We start from the raw sequence: 24,092 nt of genomic DNA on the forward strand, positions 1-24,092 counted from the left end.
ACTCTGTTTCCATTTTATCCTTAATTTTCATCAATTTCTGTCCATTTTGGCACAATCTAATATTTTCTTTATTACATTTTCACCTATAGATATATTTTCATTTTTCCAATTTTGTGCATAAATAATTCTTACTGCCATTATCACATATAATATTAAATATGTAATTCTTTTATTATATTTTCCCAGTAATGTACCTAGTAGGAACAATTCTGGTTTTAAATCTATTTGTTGTGTTGTCATTTCTTCTAACCACCTTTTTATCTTTAACCAATATTTTTTCACCATTGGATAAGTCCACCACATATGGTAAAAGAAACCTAATATTTGTTTACATTTCAAGCACTCTGGTGATATGTTTTGGAACATCTTTGCCATTCTTGCTGGTGGCAATTACCATCTGTAGAACATTTTGTACAGGTTTGCTTTATATGTTGTTGACATAATTAGTTTGTAGTTTTTCCCAAAATTTTTGCCAATTGTCTAATTTTATAGTATATCCAAATTTTTTGGCCCATACTATCATAGATTCTTTTACATGTTTTTCTTCCAGGGAGGGAGGGAGGGAGGGAGGGAATGAGGGAGGGAGGGAGGGAGGGAGGGAGGGAGGGAGGGAGGGAGGGAGGAAGGAAGGAAGGAAGGAAGGAAGGAAGGAAGGAAGGAAGGAAGGAAGGAAGGAAGGAAGGGCAAATGGAGGATTGAAACACCAACCCCTGCAAAAAAAATATTTATTCAAAACAATTTAGGACAGAAAGGAGAAAGCAGAGAAACGACAAACCCATTCAAATATAAACTCTAAAGTTGGTTTTAGATTTGAAATAAAAACCAAACATTCTAAAGGATTTATTCTGTTTGAATTTTTTCCAACTAATATATCTTAACTCCAAAAGATGAGAAAGGGACTCTTTACCACCAGAATGAAGATAAAAAGAAAATAATCCAGGAATTTTAAAGGAAATTTTACAGTCAAGAAAAAATGTCAGAAGATACAATAAAACAATATTTGGAATAGGCTGGTCTACCTAAAATACCAGACACAGTGAGAATAATGCTAAATGAAACAATAACGACAAAAGAACTAAGAAAAGCAACTAAAAGGCAAAAAATCAATAAAACACCTGGATCAGATGGGCTTCTGGCAGAACTCTATAAAAATTTACAAGAGGTACTAGGGTTGTCAAAGGCCAAGCTCCCCAAAACATGGACAGATGTATACATTATCTTAATACCAAATGAAGATTCAGATCTTCAACAGATAAAAAAACTACAGATCAATATCATTATTAAATGTAGACTATATATATAATATATGCTTCTGTAATTTCAAAGAGATTAAAAATATTTCCTAACAAATTTATACACCCTGAAGAGAATGGTTTCCTATCTAAAAGACAGGAAAATAATATGAGGATTATTGGACGCATTGGACTATTACAAAGCCCATTCTGAAAAATAGCTAGCGTTGATTTTGTTGGATGTGCAAAAAGCCTTTGATAATATGAACTGTCAATTTATGACACTACAATTAAATTGTACGGACTTTGGCAAAACCTTCGTAAATATATCCAAGCAATATATTCCAAACAAATGGCAAAAGTGATAGTAAATGGAGATACTGTATAACAGAAAACTTTAACATAAGCAAGGGCACAAGACAAGATAATTCATACTAACTTTGGAAGTCTTGCTTAGAAAGATCAGACAAGATCCAGAAATTTAAAAAGTTTGGAAATAAAAAAAGAAAATTATAAAGTACAAGCATTTGCAGAAAATGGAATACTTTCTTTGGTCATGCGTGATTAGACACAATTTGTCTCTGCAGAAGCTCTCAGTGTACATGTAAAGCAACAGAATAATGATAATCAAGATAATAATAACACCAATTAAAAGAGTGAATAAAAAGATAATGAGGTTACCGTATTATTTGGAGTATACCTTTTTCTCTCAAAAAAGAGGCTAAAAATCTGTGTGTATCTTATACACTGAATACAGCATTTTTGCCTCCCGAAACCCCACCCCCTTCACTAAAATGGCCTTAAGGAGACTTGCTCCTGGGGGCTGGGGAGGGCAGAAATGAACGAAAAATGGGCTGTTTTTTTGCTCAATGTTGCCCCCCTCCAGCACCCAGGAGCACTTTATAAGCCTCCTAAAGGCTATGCATGCCCTTTCCCCCCCCCAAAAAATGGGCTGTTTTTTCTCATTTTGGGGGGGGGGGCAGCCCCCAGGAGCACTGTACAAACCTTCTAAAGGCTATTCATGCCCTTTTTTTTAAAAAAAAGGGCCCATTTTTGCAAAAAAGGGGCCGTTTTGGGGAGGTCTGCAGAGTGCAAAAACTTTTTTTAAAAAATTTGCCTCTTCAAAACCTTGGTGCATCTTATACTCCGGTGTGTCTTATACTCTGAAAAATATGGTAAATAATTGTCTGATTAAATATTAATTTACAGTAGAAATAATCTTTAAAGGCATACAACTATCCAACTTCTGCTAATCTATTTGCATTCTGATGCTACATGAGTAAATAGACTAAATGTGACTTTTTTAAGGTAACTGACCTCGAATAGATGCAACATTTTTCCTTCCTAAATCCTGGAGCAACAACTATCTTTTATGTTCTTCAGCTTTAAAGCTGTCTTCACATTCCAAGAAAAGGTACAGAAAATGCATGAGGATTAAGAATGTTACACTTATTAATTCCTCATGCATAGCATTTTCAATGAAAATGGAATGGAAAAAAGAATCCTTGTTAATCCTTAATTAAAAAGGAAAATTATAACAGTTAAAAAAGTTTCAGAAGCTATAACACTTACATGAGATAAATTATTTATGCACCCACATAAAACTGAGTTAGTTGAAAACAAATAAAACAGTACACCCAGCTAGTAGTAATAAGGAGAAGAGGCAGAAACTATAGTAATGGGAAGAAAAAAATCATATTTTGAAATTTATTTTTGCCAGAATCATAACTGAAAAAAGGACATTTAATAAATTTGCAATTAATTTTGTAAAAACAATTTACAAAATAATACATTTAAAACAAAAAGAAATAAGAAATGATGAGATAAGACATGGGAAGAAGAGGTTTTTCCTGTTGTATTGTTAAAGAAAATGATAAGTTATTGTGTAAAATAAAAGACTATTATATTGATTTACTGGATTAAAGTCTTGACAAAGGGGAAAGTCGTTTATTTATCATTTTTCCGCTATATATATATATTTCTCTTTCTCTCTTTTTTGGCTCTGTAGTTCGCAAAAATGGGCAGGTTTTTTTTCCAAAAAAAGGGCATGCATAGCTCTAGGAGACTTATAGAGTGCTCTTGGGGGCTGGGGGGGGGATGGCCTGTTTTTCACTCATTTCTGCCCTCCGCAGCCTCCAGGAGCACTCTATAAGCTTCCTAAAGGCTATGCACGGCCATTTTGGTGAAGGTAGCGGGGTTTCGGGAGGCAAAAAATTGCTGTATTCAGTGTATAAGATGCACCCAGATTTTCAGCCTCTTTTTTGAGAGAAAAAGATGCAACTTATACTCCAAAAATATGGTAATTTTTAATGTGTTTTTAAATTTCAATAAAATTATTATATAAAGAAAACATTTTAAAACCAGCATTTCCAGCATAGAAAACTCAAACCAATTTTTTTTCAAATTTCTTTCAAATTTTTACTTAAAATAGTAGCAAAAGATTAATTGTCCACATTTGTACAGTAGCTTTTTATTTTCAGGAAAAAAATAAAAAGAAACAAGCCAATTTAAACCAGTAAAAAAGCACATTATAGTTTTTTCAATATTCATTGAGAGTAGTAATAAACTATCTTATTTCTTTTTAAAGTGCTTTCAGGTTGCAATTTACTTGCATGTATATATTTGTTGTCATTGTTTTTGTTTCTTTAGGAAAAATGGCAGAAGTTTCCAGGCATATATATCCCAAGCATATATACAGTATATGGTTAACTTCCAACATCTGAAGTTAACCATATATTCAGTTCCTGGATTAAGAACATCCAATTTAAGGACAATTCATACTTCTAAATTTTTTTCCCCATGATCTAGGGAAGCTAAGCAATGTTTTCATGGAATACTGAAGCAGCACATTTTTAATATATAGCTTCTTTTCAGAGGTCTATGAAAACTTTGCATGGTTTCACCACTTCAGTGGCTTGAAGGAGGAGAATGGGATCTGCTATCTCTATCAATAGCAGTTGATTCATGAGTCTTGACATATACAAATTCAAATTAAATATAAATTTAGGAAATGAGCTTTCCTAATAAAACATTCCTATTCCTAATGAAACAATAGCTTATATATCAATTACTTAAATAGAGAAAATGATGGTATTGATCAGAATTGTACATTCCCAATAAAGCTTGCCTTATTGAAGTCTTCAGAAGTTGCTCTCATTTCTTTCCATGTCTTGTTCAACAACTGGATGCAAATACAGAAAAACTCTTCAAATGATTTGTCATGTGTGAAGAACATTGGATGGAAATCACTGCCGGTCTCACTGGCTAAATATAAATTTAAAAAAAGAATAAGTACACTTTTGTTTTAAATGATGACCATTAGAGTCTATTAATTTTTTTTCCAGATTACCCCCTTGCTCTTCATCCAAGTTAGCCAAGTGATATTATTTATTAAATGGCTCTTATACTCCATTAAATATATTAAATTATTAAAAAAATTAAAAATCCAGGAAAGGCAATGGCAGAGCACTTTTATATAATCATCAATATAGTATACACCCACCCGCACCCACACATCTATAAAATCACCAGAAGCTGAAATTTTATCAGCTTTTGTTACTTGATAGGTAATATGGTTTGACAGAATGGAATATAGATTGAAGTATACGTAATACAGAGAGTCCTTGCTTAACAACTAATCAAAACTATGACAGAACCCCTGTGTTCCCAAAAGGTACTTATGATCTGGTTTTGAATTTTCATGATTACTCTCCCCTATGATCACATGATTGTATTTTGGGTGCTTAGCAACTGGTTTGCATTTATGGCTGTTCGCATTATCCCTTGGCCAAATAATCAAGATTTTAAGCATTTATTTTGCTGGTTTCTGGCATTTATTTTCAGTTTCCAGGAAAAAAAAAACCTATTGCATTAAATAGATTTGTTTAATGACGTCTCTGTTTCAGGAGTGGGTTTCAAAAATTTTTTACTACTGGTTTGGTGGACGTGGCTTGATGGGGACATGTGACTGAGTGGGCATAGCCAACTTGATGTCACTCATGCACACTCAGGCACATGATCCCCCAACCCATGCCCATTGAAGCGGTGGCAAAAAGTTTTGAGGCGGGGGGTGCACTAGGCCGGGGCTCTTTGCTGTTTTTTGGGGGTGGGATCCCCAGAGTGCCCTTATTTTGTTCTGTGGGCTCCCTCACAGACAGCTCCTTTTTCTGGCCAACAAGCAGGGAACAAGGTTGCTACCTGCCCCCCCTTCCCTCAGTCTCCGCATCACTGCTCGCCACCAACTCGACTCCACACAGAGCAGTCTGCAGAGGGTAGATTAACCAAAGAAACTTTACTTGCACACTGGAGAGTTGAACTTGCTCGGAGCATGAACTTTTCCAACACACGTGTGTTTTACAAGCAAGGCTCCTGCTGCTAGATTGCGCAGTCGCTTAACTGCAAGGCATGATTCGCTGCTCCCAGATTAGGAGGCGGGAGAATCACGTGCCTCCTTTGCATATGAATTTTTTCGCTTTTTAACCCTTGCTTAACTCTTAAAAGGCGAAAAATTCCTTATGCAAAGGAGGCCCATAGTTCTCTAGCCTCTCCCTACAGTTAACACTAAGCAGACTCAAAGTCACTGTGACTTGGAGTCTGGCAGCAACTACCCTGGCCTTTTTAATTATTTTAAACATTCTTTCCTTTTCCTCGCTTGACTGGTGAGGCCCCGCCTCCCCTGCCTCCAGTGACTGCACGTGCCTGACACATTCTAATTAAAACATATTTTTACCCTGTTAACAGTATTTCTTTCTATTGGATCATATCATTCTACTATTTCTAAATTTTCTTTTCTCTTTTTCTTCTTTTTATGTGTTTTATATCTTTTCTTCTGTATCTTCCCTCTCACTTTTCAATAGATTTTTTGAGTATCTCTCCCCAAGTTTCTCTTTCCCATCTCCCTTTATTTATTTCTTTATTTTTGGCTAATTTCTTTTTCGGATGTCATTTCCTTTTTTCCTCTCTGCTTTCTTTGTGCCTTTACCCCATTGAGTTTTATTTTCCATTTCTACCTTATTAATTCCTTGTTCATTTACATTGCTTGTCTGTTCCCCTCCTGTCTCCACTTTCAACAATTTTTCAGGTTCCTTTTCTACTTCTTTGTTACCTTTTAATGTTGCTTGTGCCCTTTTTAACATTGCCAACAATTCCTTTGGCACTCAATCCAGACAAGACCGAGTGGCTTCTGATGTTCCTTCCCAAAGATTGGCCAAGCATTCCATCTTTCAGGCTGGGGGGTGAAATTATACGCCCCTCAGAGAGGGTCCACAATTTGGGAGTCCTCCTGGATCCCCAGCTGTCTTTAGAACACCATTTGTCGGCTATGACCAGGGTACCTTTGCCCAGGTTCGCCTGGTGCACCAATTGCAACCCTACCTGGATCGGGAGGCCCTTCAGACAGTCACTCACGCCCTTGTGACCTCAAGACTGGATTATTGTAATGCGCTCTACATGGGGCTGCCCTTGAAGAGTGTTTGAAGACTTCAGTTAGTCCAGAACGCAGCCGTGCAAGCGATTGTGGGTGCACCCAGATACACCCACGTTACACCTATCCTCCGCGAGCTGCACTGGCTACCCATTGGTCTCCGGACCCGCTTCAAGGTGCTGGTCGTTACCTATAAAGCCCTACATGGCATCGGACCTGGGTACCTGAGAGACCGCCTCCTGCCGATTACCTCCCATAGACCAATCAGATCTCACAGGTTAGGTCTCCTCCGGATTCCATCTGTCAGCCAATGTCGGCTGGCGACTCCCCGGGGGAGAGCCTTCTCTGTTGCAGCTCCGGCCCTTTGGAACGACCTCCCTGTGGAGATCCGGACCCTCACTACCCACCCAGCCTTCCGCAAAGCCACAAAGTCCTGGCTGCTCCAGCAGGCCGGGGGCCTTGTGAAATATCCAGCCCCACGGAAACTGTGAATGTTGTGTATTTTTAAAATTTTTCGTCTATTTATCCCCCTTCCCTTGTCTATTGTGAGCCGCCCGGAGTCCTTCGGGAGTGTGCGGCATAACAAGACAAATAAACTAAACTAACTAAACTAAACTAACTCTAACATCCCACCCTCCATGATCAAATTTAATACACTTTTAATATTTTTATATTTTACCACAATTAATTTAATCCTTCTTCTTAGCTCTTCTCTTTGACATCAGATCCCAAGATTTTCCAAGATTCTAAAGTTCTATATTTTCTTCCGGTGTAAACAAAGTAAAGTCAAGTAAAAGGACGGACTACACCCTTCTTCTATTCCTTTGTTTCAAGATGGTATTATGTTTCCTCTCTCCAGTAGATGGCTTTTATTGTTCCTTTATGTAATCAGCTCACTAATTTGTCAAAACTTGTCAGTAGTCGAACCAAAAGTTCAAAGTCCATTGTCCAATTTTCCTGATCTTCACTTTTTTTAAGCTTTAGATTTTTCCAATTCCAAATTTATTAACAAAATTTTTCTTGGTTTCAGTACTTTCTCACCAATAGCTTTCCCATCCTTTCTTTCCGTCCTCTGTATTCTGAGTGACGTTTAGCTGCTAGCTTAGCTCCAGAAAATTTTTAAGCTCCAAAATTTGTTTCTCTTCCTGTTACATCTTCCTTCGGATCAAACACTCCATCTGCTTCTCCACATCTGCACAAATCTGGTTCCAGATGCCCCATCTCCAGAGCAGTCATACAAAGATGGCTGCCACCCCCGACACCAATCTCCGATCTTTGAATCGGGCCTGTTGGGGAGCTTGCCTCGCTCCCTGCAGGTGTCTGAAATGCCGCTCCTTGTGCTCTGTCCCTTCAGGATGGTTCCAGTCCACAAAGGACCTCTCGATGATAGCTTGCTGGCTGGGTTTTTGCGCAGCTCAGCAAAGCTTGCTATTTCCCCAGCCGTTCTCGCCGGGATGCTCCAGCATGTCCTGAAGTCAGTCTTACTTTAGAACATAGAATAACAGAGTTGAAGTGACCTTGGAGGTCTTCTAGTCCAATCCTCTATTAGACCAACCCTAACCTTAACCCCAAATGCTGGCTAGAGTGAATTGAGCTGGCAATATGGAATAAGGGTTAGTCAACATAGAACATAGAATAACAGAGTTGGACCTTGGGGGTCTTCTAGTCCAACCCTTCGCTCAATGAACCCAACTCTTTATTCCAAACAAATGGCATGCCTAACAAAATTATTTTGATAATCTATATTATCAATATTATAATCATACCATACTTGTCTATGCTCAATTAACAAAAAGGTTTAATTGGATAAGAATATTTTTTTTACGAATGAGAAAATTGATTTTGAGTTGGATTTAAACAGTAATATTGAGCATGTGATTGCCAAGAAGTTATACAATACTGTTGAAAATATGGAAGATGGAGGATAAACATGTTAATGACTGTCTGAAAAAACAACACAGATTACAACATGATTCTTAATCAATGGGAGAGGGTATGAAGTAAATTACTGAAATACATATAGAACTATAACGCAGAGAATTTTTATAGAACAATGTACTGTTGGCATTTAACCTGATAAATTATTATAAATGTATAAAGGTGTGTCAAATATATAGTATGTTGGAAATGTAAACAATCTGAAGGTACTTTTTATAACCTGGTGGACATGTAAGACAGCTAAGGCTTATAGGAATATATATATATATATATATATATATATATATATATATATATATATATATATATATATATATATATATATATATATATATATATATATATATATATATATATATATATATATATAAAATCATATATATGATTTTTATATATATGATTTTTACAACCCCTGGTAAGCCCCAATTATGGGAGGAAGCTAAGTGCTTCCATCATCTGTCCTTCGGCTCGTCACAAGAGTCCATCATGACAGAGACCCAATATTTTTACTGTTGCCTTTGTTATATTTGTGTTTTTTTATTTTTTATTTGTGCTGATAAATAAATAAAGGGAGACTAGTATAGATCTATTTCAAGCTATTTAGCTCTCATCAGCTAGCCATACCCTTACTGGGATTTGAACCTGGGCTATATGGCATACTAGGCACACTAGGCAGAGATCTTAGCCATTAGGCCACAGGCTCTTATCCGTTATCAGCGAAGCCAGGGTGAAAGGTATCTATTAGATTTTTACAACCCCTGGTAAGCCCCAATTATGGGAGGAAACTAACTGCTTCCATCATCTGTCCTTCGGCTCGTCACAAGAGTCCATCACGACAGAGACCCAATATTTTTACTGTTGCCTTTGTTAAATAAATAAAGGGAAAATCTTATATATATATATATATATATATATATATATATATATATATATATATATATATATATATATATATATATATATATATATATATATATATATATATATATATATATATATATATATATATATATATATATATATATATATATATGGGGCTTACCAGGGGTTGTAAAAAAAAAATCTTATATATATATATATATATATATATATATATATATATATATATATATATATATATATATATATATATATATATATATATATATATATATATATATATATATATATATATATATACACATACATATATATATATATCAATAGCAATATCAATAGCAATAGCAGTAGACTTATATACCGCTTCATAGGGCTTTCAGCCCTCTCTAAGCGGTTTACAGAGAGTCAGCATATTGCCCCCAACAATCTGGGTCCTCATTTTACCCACCTCGGAAGGATGGAAGGCTGAGTCAACCCTGAGCCGGTGAGATTTGAACCGCTGAACTGCTGATCTAGCAGTAGCCTGCAGTGCTGCATTTAACCACTGCGCCACCTTGGCTCTTATATATAAGATTTATATATATATAAGATTTTTTTTTTTTACAACCCCTGGTAAGCCCCAATTATGGGAGGAAGCTAACTGCTTCCATCATCTGTCTATCGGCTCGTCACAAGAGTCCATCACGACAGAAACCCAATATTTTTACTGTTGCCTTTGTTATATTTGTGTTTTTTTTTATTATTATTATTTGTGCTGATAAATAAATAAAGGGAGACTAGTATAGATCTATTTCAAGCTATTTAGGCTCTTATCCGTTATCAGCGAAGCTAGGGTGAAAGGTATCTATTAGATTTTTTTAAAAAAAATTTTTACGAATTTATTTTTTTTATCGCTGATAACGGATAAGAGCCTGTGGCCTAATGGCTAAGAAGTTTGCCTAGGATGTAATATAGCCCAGGTTCAAATCCCAGTAAGGGTATGGCTAGCTGATGAGAGCTAAATAGCTTGAAATAGATCTATACTAGTCTCCCTTTATTTATTTATCAGCACAAATAATAAAAAAACCACAAATATAACAAAGGCAACAGTAAAAATATTGGGTTTCTGTCGTGATGGACTCTTGTGACGAGCCGATAGACAAATGATGGAAGCAGTTAGCTTCCTCCCATAATTGGGGCTTACCAGGGGTTGTAAAAAAAAAAAAATCTAATAGATACCTTTCACCCTGGCTTCGCTGATAACAGATAAGAGCCTGTGGCCTAATGGCTAAGAAGTTTGCCTAGGATGTAATATAGCCCAGGTTCAAATCCCAGTAAGGGTATGGCTAGCTGATGAGAGCTAAATAGCTTGAAATAGATCTATACTAGTCTCCCTTTATTTATTTATCAGCACAAATAATAAAAAAAACCACAAATATAACAAAGGCAACAGTAAAAATATTGGGTTTCTGTCGTGATGGACTCTTGTGACGAGCCGATAGACAAATGATGGAAGCAGTTAGCTTCCTCCCATAATTGGGGCTTACCAGGGGTTGTAAAAAAAAAAAAATCTAATAGATACCTTTCACCCTGGCTTCGCTGATAACAGATAAGAGCCTGTGGCCTAATGGCTAAGAAGTTTGCCTAGGATGTAATATAGCCCAGGTTCAAATCCCAGTAAGGGTATGGCTAGCTGATGAGAGCTAAATAGCTTGAAATAGATCTATACTAGTCTCCCTTTATTTATTTATCAGCACAAATAATAATAAAAAAACCATATATATATATATATATACACATACTTAGTGAATTCTTAAACTGAATGTAAAGTGAAGTCAGAGGCTTTTCTTTTAGGTTTGATGGACAAATAGATGAAAAAAAAACCATGAAACTTTATTCTTTTATATGACAAGAGCATTAAGACATTTCTGTATGTAGAGTTGCAAGTACTCACATGTACAGTACCCACAATGGCTGTATGGATGTGAAATTAATAGAATTGAAAGAGATAGTGAAATTGATTGAAGAGACTTTATCTGGCTTCATCTCTACTTCAAAACCACTATTGGATATATTAAAAAACAAAGTTCTGGTGAATTTATCCTTGTGTTTCTTTCAGACACTTCCATCTTTCTCAGGACTGCATAATCTTTTTTCAATCCCCTCTAACAGATTAATAATCTTTTCCCAATTTCAAAGTCCATCCTTTTACCATTAATATTAGTCTAATAATTAGATCCTCAGATCATATCCCAATTCTTTATGTTTCAAAACTCCCCCCTTCAAACAGAAAAGGAAAATGGTTTCATTGTAAAAAAAAAAAAAAGTGGTCAAACTACTTGTGCTGTTTTAAAGTTCCAATCTCCTCACAGCCCGACTCAGCTCTTCTCTTTTGTTCTTTCAAATGAGAAATGTAATAGAGATGTAAAAGTAACCTTTAATTCACAGAGACACAAAATGCAGATTGTAACAAAAGAGTAGGAAAGGGGAGGGGATTTCTTCTTTGGATTTTAAATCATGTTGAAATCACATTGCTGTTAAATTCCAATTGTCAGCTTTTTCAGTTCCCAATTTCATCTTTGCCTGGTAAAGGTTGTTTTTTTCTGGTAAGTCTCCACTTCTTGACCTTGGTTCCCCCCCCCTCCCGTCAGATATAAACTTTAATCTTTAACTCCACAAGAGCACAAAATACAAGTTGTAGTAAAGAAGTGGGTGGTGGTGGTGGTGGTGGTATTTTTCTTCAGTTTTAAATTTTAGCTGTTGGATTTCCCCCCCTCCCTTCAGCTTCTTCGTAACGTTTCCGTGGGGTTTGGGGTTTATCAATTACTTGCTATTGATGCAAGGCCTTCAACTCGAGAGAATTTTTTTTCTCGTATTAATAAAATATTAAATCCAAGCCGAGCTGGCGCAGTGGTTAAATGCAGCACTGCAGGCCACTTCAGCTGACTGCAGTTCTGCAGTTTGGCTGTTCAAATCTCACCGGCTCAGGGTTGACTCAGCCTGCCATCCTTCCGAAGTGGGTAAAATGAGGACCCGAATTGTTGTTGGGGGCAATATGCTGACTCTGTAAACCACTTAGAGAGGGCTGAAAGCCCTATGAAGCGGTATATAAATCTAACTGCTATTGCTATTGCTATTTTAATTTTACCTTCTAAGTTAAATAAGCAGTCCTTTCTTTGGGGCCTTTGATTTTTTTAAACCGCCATCTTTTTTTCTTTCTCTTTGCTTTACTATGCAGTTCCCAATTTCTCCATTTGTACTAATTTACATTTGAATTCTCTCCTAATCACAACTCCACTCTTATTCTATCGATGGGTTTTTAAATCTTCTCACCCGGTCTTGTCACTTTGTCAGGTCATCACTCCTGTTCTCATGCTTAGCCCAGTTGCCTTCAACTTTATGACAGACATTTTATGTTTGCCTCCGCCATCGCCTAGTCATAGAGCTAGTCTCTGGCTTTCGAGGAACCCATTTCTTCCCTCTTGGCTGTTCAAGACACTGCTCTTTTTTCACATTCTCTCCAAGAAAGTTCTGGTCTAAATGACCCCATCAGTGGTTTGTCAGCCCTGGAATTCATGGCCCCTCAAGAGCCATTTTCCCAGTCTGTCTTGTTGCAGCGCTAACCAGTCCTTTTTTTTAAAAAAATGTAGTAGTTTTATTACAAACAAAAACACACACACAGAAAAAAAAATCATATGTCATTACATCTTGTAGAAAGCCTATCCATTGGTCACAAGTACATTTTGTGCGTTTTGTCCACAATCACATATATTCCATTCAGTCTAAATTGTACATGTTAAAAATTTATATATTTTACTATCACCATATCACAGTTTTCATTTAGTTAAGATTTCACAGCCACCTGTTGGCATTTTTTCCCCTTCCCCAAGTTCCAATCAATACGCCATATCTCTATATCCTTATAACATGTTCTAAAAATAAAAAAATAAAAAAATAAAGAGCAAATAAAGTCAATTAGTAGGACATCTTATATTTCCTCTCTCTAAGATATCTCTGTTATTATTATAGTTAACTAAGGGTTATTTACATTTTTCTCTCCTCTTCTCTCCACAAACGCAAAAAACAACCATCTCTGAACAACAATCTATTAATATGTGTTAACGAAATGACCATTTAAAATCTAAGACAATCTAAAGAAAGAAGAAAGAAAATATTGACATTTGTAATTAATAATCACCAAAGTATATGTTAACCTTCCCTTTTGTTTTTATAGTTGAAAGACAGGGAGAGAAAAAAAGAAACAGTTGTTTGCCATTTCTACTCCAAATTAGAATTTCTAATTGAAAATCTCCAAGATGTGCATTAACATTCCCTTTTATTATTATAATTAGAGAAAGACAGAGAAGGAAAGAAAAAAAAGAAGAGTTGTTTGTTATTTATGTCACATCACCTCTTATTCTAAACCAAATTATTTATAGCTTCATAAGAAGGTTTAAAGCACAAATTTATAGGTTTTATCATTCTACCAGGTCTCAGTTGCAATTTGTGGTCTGGTTGTTTATCCTAATTAAGGTTATCCTTTCATTGTTAATATCATGATATATTACATGTTATCGACTAAACATTCAATAATAATCTATAAGAGTCTACAAAATACTAACGTCCCTACTTATTAATCATCAAAAATTAACTAATTTTTATCATCAATTGGGCATTATCAACCAGTGTCCTTCCAGTAGCAAAATGTATCTTTCTCTCTAGTCAGCAGCTGTGTCATCTCTCTTATTAAAATCTTTTATCATTTATCATTTCTCACCACACTCTGTAGCTTGAAGGATCTCTCATGTAATTTCATCGCGCTTTAATTGTTATTAACGTAGGCTTAACTTTGGTTGTCAAACTTGTTTCTGGATATATTTGTCTTCTTAGTTCCATTTTTCCACTCTTTTTCCCCTCCTGCATCTTGAAGTTGAAAGAAAGGCTCCAAGTTGTCAAAAACATTTTTCCAGCTTCCCTTCTTTTCACTTTCGCTCATATTTAGTCCATTAGTAGATTCATCTGACATCTTGTCCTTATTTTCTATATTTCCATTCTCTTCTTTAATCTCTGGGGCTCCAACCCCCTCCTCTTTAATTGTAGCACCCCATAAACTGTCCCATTTCTTGTCAAATCTCTTAAGTCCTTCTGCAATATTTTGAAGTCCAGCCAGTATATTTTGGATTATTAAATTTTCTGCCTCCAAATATTGATCCATTTTTCAAAATGCAAAGAGATATAAAGGAAAACAAATTGGAAGAGGAATCTGCCACTCTAGCCTGTCAAAGTTTTAGGAAATGTGTCTGTATTTATTTTGAATCTTAAACACCAGTTCTTTGAAGTTTTTTTTTAAATAGGAGGGTTTTTATTCTTGCTTATCTTTTTCCTTCTTTTGCCAAAATATTTACCAGAAACACTAACAAAAACAAAACTTGTTTTTGTGCCTTTCAAGTTTTTCCAAACCCTTCCATTGCAAGGTCAGTGAAACCAAGTGTAGCAGGACAAAAGATACATTGTAACCAAAAGAGAAACAAAATTCAGACTTTGGCTTCCAGGTGGCAGATTCAATAAATTAATGGTTTTAACCAGTAGAAGAAAAAGAATTTTGTTGAAGTAAGAAAACAAGTTTAATTTAGCTAACAAAAAAAAAATTAGGGTAGTAAAAAGGAAAAAAAAATAGAAAGAAAAAAATCAGTCCATAGACTACAAGCAGGGAGACAGGAATTGTTGCAATTACTTCAATCCACAAAACATCGTTACTAACAAGAGCAGGAAATCTTCTAATAACAGTCCAATAAGTGTCAAAAACACTGCTTTATTCTTACTTTGGGGACTGGATGTTATTATTATTTTTTTTTAAGTTTCTTGACACAAATCTTCTGAAAGTAAAAATAAATAAATAAATAAAACCTCACCAGATGCTACACTTTCGCTTCATCTCTTCCTTCAGGAGCGGTCTTTGACTATGCCAGCCTGGGGCCTGCCTGTTTGTCCTCAGTTGGAAGCGCTACCCTTGGGTCAAACAGGGACTTTGCAATGTCCCTGTGACCAGCAAGGCTTTGGCTTCCTTGTCGCCATCTCTTCGGGACAGTTTAGGTCCTACCGGACCATCCAAGGACAAAAGTTTCATCGACAGACCCGGACTGTCCGGTCTGTGTGATGTGTCGTCGCGACGTGGCTCCTCCCCCTGCGCTAACCAGTCCTTTTAAGGCTTCCAATTTTACCAGCTCAAACAACCTATGTTTCTTATAACAGCACACTTTCCTACTTTTGATTGTTAATAACTAATTAATTCCAGCAAGTGGCAAACCAGAGAGCTCACAGATGCTTTACTGCCCAGGGTTTCTTTTTTACTGGCACACCTTTCAAGCCAAATACTATATTGGATAAGTGGTTAACTTTAAACCTGCACTCTGTGCTTTTATATTAATCAGAGTAAAGGACTTTTGAACAACTATTTTTCCATTGAGCACAAGATTTAGCTTCCATCTAAAAAAACCTAGCTCACTACATTTTACCACTGACTCCCTGCAACTGATAAGTTAGATTCAAAGGCAGCTGCAATCAGGCACTCTATTCTGACTCAGAAGTCAAATGCGTTACACCCTTTATATCTCAGAATGGATTTGTTTCCATCTTAAATGAAGCCTGCCATACCCTCCTTAGGAAGACTTAAAACTTTTGCCCTAGCCTTTAGCAGAGAGACTTAGCCAACTAATTTATACATACAGTCTCAAACAAACATAGCTTTGGCTGTTACTATTAGAAAAAAAGAATAACAGTAATGTGCTATGCTACTGATCAAACTGACTCCACTACATCCTATGTTGTTTATGATAATTACCTTCATTCATGGAAGTGCAGAGACACTTTTCTTTACTCACCCCAAGATCCAGACATAGCAGGAAGTCTGAGTTTTCTAACTCAAACTTTTCTGCTTCATTCAATACTTATTTTACCACCAAAGATTTGCTCTGTATACAATATTGCCGAAATCTCAACCAATAGCCTTTTGGGGCTTTCTGCTAAAACCAGTCCCCATATATTGTGTTCCATTTAAATGTCAACAGTACCTGATTTCTCATGAATTTATCTATAGTCATAATTCTCACTCACACTCATGTCACTCTAGGGGTTACATGATAGCAGTGTTCCAATATTTCAGGGGCTGGCACAAAGAAGGAGTCAAGCTATTCTCCAAAGCACCTGAAAGCAGGACAAGAAGCAATAATTGGGACTTCCGGGGCGGGACTTTGCCGTTGGCGGTGGCTTAATTGAGCTGCCCCCAGATTTCTGGTTCGTTATCTGCTTAAACACCTAGCAGATATCTCATTTCTTCAGGCAAGAAGATTGCAGAGAGAGACCCAGCCGGTAAGAGCTTTCTTTGAAGTTTGCAGCTTTTTTTTTTTGCTGCGAACAGAAGGGAGGAGACAACCTAAGCTGAGTCATACCTCCGGCCAGAAATCTCGGCTGTTTCAACAGCACAAGGCAAGGGAACCCCTCTTAGGACAACTTTTGAGACATTTATTTGAAATTAATACAAGCAGAGACCGTACCTGAGAACTTTATTTGCTTTTTCTAGAAAAAATCCTAGCTTCAGTCTTATAAAAACTTCCTTTGTGCAACTGCTTCCAAGATGGCGATTCTGCAGCCTCCGTATTTGTAATGATGGTGCATTCCTATTTCCTTGGCATAGAATCAAAGGAGTAGCCTCTCACTAATTAATTAGTTCCACTTCTCTGAAGAATTTTTCTTATCAACCTCTAAAAGCTTTCAAAGACTTTTTGCTAATATAGAGATATTCCAAACAGAGGCTTTTTTTGCCGAACTGTTTTGGTGTAATGCTAATCTTTTGAAACCTTCCGTAAACTCTCTGCAAAAAGGGAGGAATTTTTCTTTCTCTTTTTTTTGGCAAGTTGCACAGCGAGCCAGTAAAATTAGATTAATTGCTTGAAGCAAAGACATAATGGCATCAAAATTAAATCCTGTGAAATTGCCTCCTAAGGCTACATCCCCCATACCTGGCACAAAGTTGCAGCCTCCACCCTCTATGCCCCCTAGTGGTGATGTAATAACAAAAGAATTCCTTTTGGAAACATTCAGAGAATTCAGAGATAAAATAAGGAATGAGATGAAAGTCTTATATGATAAGTTTGATACTAGGATTGCCAAAATGAATGATGATATGATGGGGCTTGTAAATGTATTGACAGAACATGTTTCTGGAATGGAAGATAACTTAGAGGTTCTTAATGAAGCCAATACTAACTTGACATCTAAAACTGAAGTGGTGGAACAAAAAGTTGAAAATGCTGAAAAACAAATTATTATGATACAGTATAAACAGATGGAGCTTGCATTAAGAGTCAGGGGGCTGCATGAAGATAAACAGGAGAACTTAAAGCAGATGTTTTCAGAGGCTTTTGACTGCCTGGTGGGAAGACTGGGATCCAATTTTGATTGGCAGATCGATAAAATTTTTCGCGTTAATTCCTGGGCGGCAAAACAGAGGCAACTCCCCCGAGACGTGGTAATATACTTTGTTACAAGAGAGTTCAGAAACTTGATACTACAAGAGTCCTATAATACCAGGCTTCAAATTGGAGGACAGGATTTGATGGTCCTGAAAGAAATACCACCTCAAATGCTAAGAGCCAGGAGGGATTATGCTTTTCTAGTGGAAGAGCTCAGATACAGTATAGATGGGACGTCCCATTTGGTATTATAACCACATTTGACAAGCAACGATATCGTCTCAACTCTGTATGGAAAGCTCGAGATTTCTACCACAACATCTTGAAGATGGGACACCCTGAATCATCTGGATATGGAGAAAGACCACGAGAAGGACAAGATAAACAGCAAACCACACAACTACCAGATAAAATGTACCATCACCTTCCCCCGGAAGGGCAAGGGGCCAGAGAACAAAGACCTAACCGTACGACTACCAGACAAAAGGAAAAACAAGACATAACGCAACAATCTCAACAATCACCGGCCATTGATCAAGGAGTCACAGCAACAAGCTCAGAAGCCGTGGGAGGAGCCAGGCCAAAGATTAGACAGGCCATGCAGGAGGCTCTAAAAAAGCTTCAGGGAACCAAAAATGGCAACTAAGATTTTGACATGGAATGTTAATGGACTGAATTCTCCACAGAAGAGAAAGAAAATATTTCATTATCTTAAACAGTTCAAGAATGATATAATTTGTCTGCAAGAAACTCATATCAAATCAACTGATCAAAAATATTTGTTTAACCCCAAACTTGGTCAACATTTTGTGACCTCTGCTATGGAAAAGAAAAATGGTATAGTTGTATACTTAAGAAAAGACATTAAAGCTGAACTAATTGAAGCAGATCCCTTTGGAAGATATATTGCACTAGACTTAATCTTAGAAGGGAAAAAGACACTACTTTTGGGAATATATGCTCCTAATCAACAGCAAGATGGATTTTATAGAACTCTTCATGCTAAATTTGTACAGTGGGACTTTAAGTCTTGTATACTATTGGGTGACTGGAATGGCGTGATCGATACTAAAAGAGATAAGAAAACATCTTGCCCAAATACTAAAATCCGAGCTAAGTTACCCAAATCTTTTTTTGACATGATGGACGATTTCGAACTGCGAGATGTTTGGCGAGAAAGGAATGCAGAGGAATATGATTTCACCTTTTTTCTGATAGACATCAATCTCTTTCAAGGATTGATTTTATACTAATTACTAATGATTTACTTTCTAGGGTGAAGAAGACAAAGATTGCGGCGAGAGTTCTTTCGGATCATAACCCAGTTTGGATGGAATTGGGAAGGGTAGTGCAGGCAAGAAGGTCTTGGAGGTTGAATGAAAACTTATTTAGATATGAAAAGTACATTAATGATTGTAAAAAATTGTTATCTGAATACTTTGTTCTCAACATGAATAAGGGTACATCTATGGAATTTGTATGGGATGCAAGCAAAGCGTATATGAGAGGAGTACTGATGAATATAAACAAAATACATAGACATAAACAAGGGCAAAAACGAAAAGAATTGGAAGAGGAAATTAAAGGGAAAGAATTGGAATTAACACAGAATCCAGGTGATATAAAGGTTAGGGAAGCAATCTCCATACTAAAATCCCAATTTGATATGCTGATCTCTGACCAGGTAGCCACTAGCTTACTATATGCAAAACATAATACTTTCTGTAACGCAAACAAACCCGGCAGGTGGTTGGCTTATCAGATTAGGAAAAAAAGAAAAACTCGAAATGTATCCAAACTGTGTTATAGAGGGAAGGAGGTGTTTCAACAGGAGGAGATCCAAAAGGCATTTCAGGAATTTTTTACAGAACTGTACAAAGGGGACCAAATTAGGGGTTTAGACATAGATAAATACTTAGATAAAGAGAAAATTCCCCTAGTTAGAGAAGAGTACAGGCAAAAGTTGAACCAACCAATAACCTCTGGGGAAATCCTGCAGGTAATCAAACAGCTAAAGTTAGGGAAAGCACCAGGGACAGATGGCCTAACAGCGGTTTATTATAAAAACTTAGTTAGAAATGGTAGAACCTCTTAGAGAATTATTTAATAAAATTCAATCAGAAGGTAAAGTGCCCCCATCATGGAAGACAGCGTTTATATCGTTGATACCCAAAGAAGATCAAGATATTACCCAACCAAAAAATTATAGACCTATTTCATTACTTAATGTAGATTATAAAAATTTTACTAAAATACTAGCAAATAGGTTAATGGTGGTTATTCAACAATTGATACATACCGACCAAACAGGTTTTATACAGGGGAGACAGATGAAGAGTAATGTTAGACTAATCATTAATGCTTTAGAATATTTGGGAAAGAACAATCAAATCCCTGCTGCGTTCATATTTCTGGATGCTGAGAAGGCCTTTGATCGAGTTAATTGGCAATTTCTGTTGAAGATATTGCAAAAAATGCAGATAGGAGATAATTAAAGCAATATACCAACAGCAAACAGCTCAAATCATAGTCAACGGAAGTTTAACAGACTCCTTTCAAATCGAAAAAGGTACAAGACAGGGCTGTCCTTTGTCCCCACTATTGTTCATTATAACTTTGGAAGTATTATTGAATAAAATACGGGGCTTGGATGGTCTAAAAGGGATCAAGATTAGGCAGCAAGAATACAGACTCCGCGCTTTTGCGGATGATTTGGTCATAATATTGGAACAACCGCAGGAATCCAGTATGGTTTTAATGAACACGATTAATCAATATGGTCAAGTGTCTGGTTTTAAAATAAATTTAGGAAAAACCAAAATATTAGCCATAAATATGAACACTAAACAAAAGGAAGAATTAGGAGCGATGCTAGGATGCGAGGTAGTTAAAAAAGTCAAATATCTTGGAGTTAATATCTTAACTTCAAATGGGAAATTATATAAGCATAATTATGAACCACTTTGGCATAGTATACAGACGGAGATGAAAAAATGGGAGAAATTGCACTTATCTTTGCTGGGTAGGATAGCGGCGGTGAAAATGAACATTTTACCAAAATTTTTATTTCTTTTACAAATGTTACCAATGCTTAAAAGAGATGCGAATCTTTTAGAATGGCAGAAGGGTATCAACAAATTTGTATGGGCAAGAAAGAAGCCGAGGGTAAAGATGAAAATAATGCAAGATGTACGTGAAAGAGGAGGATTGAAATTACCTAACTTAAAATTATATTATGATGCAGTGGCATTATCTGCAATTAGTGATTGGACTCATTTAACTAATGATAGAATATTGAATATTGAGGGACATGATTTGGTATATGATTGGCATGCTTACTTGTTATTTAACAAAAAATTGGATAAGAATTTTAAAAATCATATTTTAAGAAATGCTTTATTGCGGGTCTGGAAAAAATATCAACAAACTAAATGATAAGTTGCCCATGTGGGCAATTCCTAGACATGCAATTGAAAATATGAATATAGAACAAAAACACGATAGAACCACTTACAGACAACTTCTCATTTCAGAAAGGGGGGTGTTACAATTAAAATCTTTAGAGGTACTAAAAGAGGAGAAGGTAGTTCAAACATGGTTTCAGTATGGCCAATTACACGCTAGGTGGAAAATAGATCAAAAAACTGGTTTTGTTAAAGTTGAGGATAATCTGTTTAAACAAATAAGAGATCAAAGCTTAATGCATATAAAGAGGATATATAATGTACTAATACAGATGGATTCCGAAACAGAACTGGTTAAAGACTGTATGATAAAATGGGCTCAGAATATTGAGGAACCAATAATGCTGGACATGTGGGGAAAAATATGGGTAAGAAATGTGAAATTTACACAAGCACAAAATTTGAGAGAAAATTTTTATAAGATGTTTTATAGATGGCATTTAGATCCCAAAAAGCTCGCTTCTATGTATCCAAATGTACAGCCTAAATGTTGGAGATGTGGTTCTCTTGATGCTACATATTTTCATATATGGTGGACATGTCGAAAAGTTAAGGCATTTTGGATAAAAGTGTGGTGGATTATGCAAAATATCTTCAAAAGAAGGATAAAATTCACCCCTCAGTTGTTTTTACTAGGTATATGTACTGACTTTACAGCGGTAGAGACTAATTTGGTTCTGTACTTAATAACGGCAGCAAGACTGTTGGTGGCCCAATACTGGAAGAAGGAAGACGTGCCTACAACTCAAGAATGGACTTTGAAAGTTATAAACTTAGCCGAGATGGCAAAAATTTTAGCATATCTTAAAGACCACTCAAACGAGAGATATAAACGAGACTGGAAAAAATGGATTGATTATATACAAAGCAAATATGGGACTAAGAAACTCCAGATAGCCTATGCTTAAGATTAGCAATAAGTTAAACTGTTTAAAGTTTGGGTAACAGTAAGAAGCTGAGTCCAACGTAGATATCTTATCGACTTTCCCATTTTTTCTCTCTCTCTTTAATTTTCTTTGTTTTAAGATATTCTAGACTGTGTTTGTTAAAAAGCCATACCGTGTACAGGCTCTGGGAAGTCGGGGGGAGGGAAGGGAGGTGGGGTTTTAGGGGGAGGGGGGGAGGGGGGAAATATAATATGTGTTAGATCTTAAAGCACATGATTGCACTTGTATACTGTGGTTCTTTAATGTTAGGGTAAAAATAGGACAAGCTGAACACACTGATAGACAATAGAAATACACCGAAGGGCGGAGTAGAGCGAAAGAAGAGAGAGGGGTAGAGAGGGTGTGAGAGAGGATTGGAGGCAGGAGGAGAAGGAAGGGAGGGAATGTAGTGGGAGAGAGGAGTGATAGAGGGGGAGGGAAAGTAGGAAGTAGAGGGGAATGTTGGAAGGAAGAATGAAAGTTGGAGGGGGTGAAAGAGGGTGTATGGTGGGTCAAGGTGGTATATTGGGTTTGTATCTTGGGGGGTAACATTTATAAAAGGAAGGCTATGTTTATTATTCAATGTCATATGCCCCGGTTATGCACAGTATACATGTGATTGTATGGAATGAAATGGAAATAAACATATTTAAAACAAAACAAAAAACAAAAAAAGAAGCAATAATTGGAAACTAATCAAGGAGAGAAGCAACCTAGAACTAAAAAGAAATTTCCTGACAATTAAAACAATTAATCAGTAGACCAACTTGCCTCCAGAAGTTGTGAATGCTTTAACACTGGAAGTTTTGAAGAAGAGATTGGATAACCATTTGTCTGAAATGGTGCAGAGTATCCTGCCAAAGCAGAGGGTTGGACTAGAAGACCTCCAAGGTCCCTTCTAACTCTGTTATTGTCAGATCCCTAAAAGTGATACTGCCATTCAGTTGGGAGGAGGGGAGCCTTGGAGTTGATTTATTAATAGTGCCTGTGACAACTGATATTTTACAACTGGTTTCCTGGCACCGAAATGCCTTGAGATCCCCTCAACTTTTGGGGGAATGTTTATGATGGCCATGTGGGACAGTTCACTTTAATGTCTAATGAAAGATAGCCATCGGAATGTATGTTTATCTGGTTCTTAGGGCACTTGGTAAAGGAAACATCACACTTGTATATTAGCTAAAATCTACATTCTAACTAATGGGAGGGGTCTCTACCGCTTTAATTCTATTTGCATTGCCTAAGAGGATTCAGACATTGCTTTGAACTTAATGGTTTCCATTCTACTTAATAAAAGGTTCCTTTTGAAATAATCCATTTCAAAAATCTTCACTTTCTTAAGCTAGGAGAACCCTTACATAAAGCAACTCTTTGCAAAAAGGTCAGCCCAGAGAAACAATTTTTCTCTACTGAGGGGATCCTGCAAACCATGTCTGAGCACAACAGCGAACAAGGGGAAGCTGAATGCTGGAGGGAGACGTCAACCCCCCACACACCAGAGGCCTGCTCCATGTACCTATCGGAGAGGATGAGATGAACCTGGAGGACCCCAAAAAGCCCCATTGGTCGATTGGCATCGGGATGAAAGACAGCTGGGATGGGAGGACCAGAGGAATCACTCCCACTCATGGTAACTGAAAACCGGGGTGGAAATTGGAGCTAGAAGCCACCTCTGACCAGGAAGAGCTAAATGAAGCCTCACTGAGAGAGCAATAGCAATAGCAATAGCAGTAGACTTATATACCGCTTCATAGGGCTTTCAGCCCTCTCTAAGCGGTTTA

The 24,092-nt window shown here is 36.7% G+C and overlaps 1 protein-coding gene across 7 annotated transcripts in view; it reads right to left on the reverse strand.

The window, feature by feature from the left end:
* The window catches only part of ELMO1 (engulfment and cell motility 1), a 562,024-nt gene that overhangs the window by 158,707 nt on the left and 379,225 nt on the right, over positions 1 to 24,092 (reverse strand). For all 7 annotated transcript variants that reach the window (XR_015696387.1, XM_087713089.1, XM_087713086.1 and 4 more), the window contains one exon: positions 4,360 to 4,496. Coding sequence is in view for 6 of the 7 variants with exons in the window: in XM_087713089.1 (XP_087569215.1) it covers positions 4,360 to 4,496 (137 nt within the window). In the remaining variant the exon portion in view is untranslated. The remainder of the gene's footprint in view (positions 1 to 4,359; positions 4,497 to 24,092) is intronic.

Source organism: Thamnophis sirtalis, unplaced genomic scaffold, assembly GCF_051295495.1.
Source record: "Thamnophis sirtalis isolate CommonGarterSnake01/CBP01778 unplaced genomic scaffold, rThaSir2_p1.2 scaffold_4, whole genome shotgun sequence".
NCBI lineage: Eukaryota > Metazoa > Chordata > Lepidosauria > Squamata > Natricidae > Thamnophis > Thamnophis sirtalis.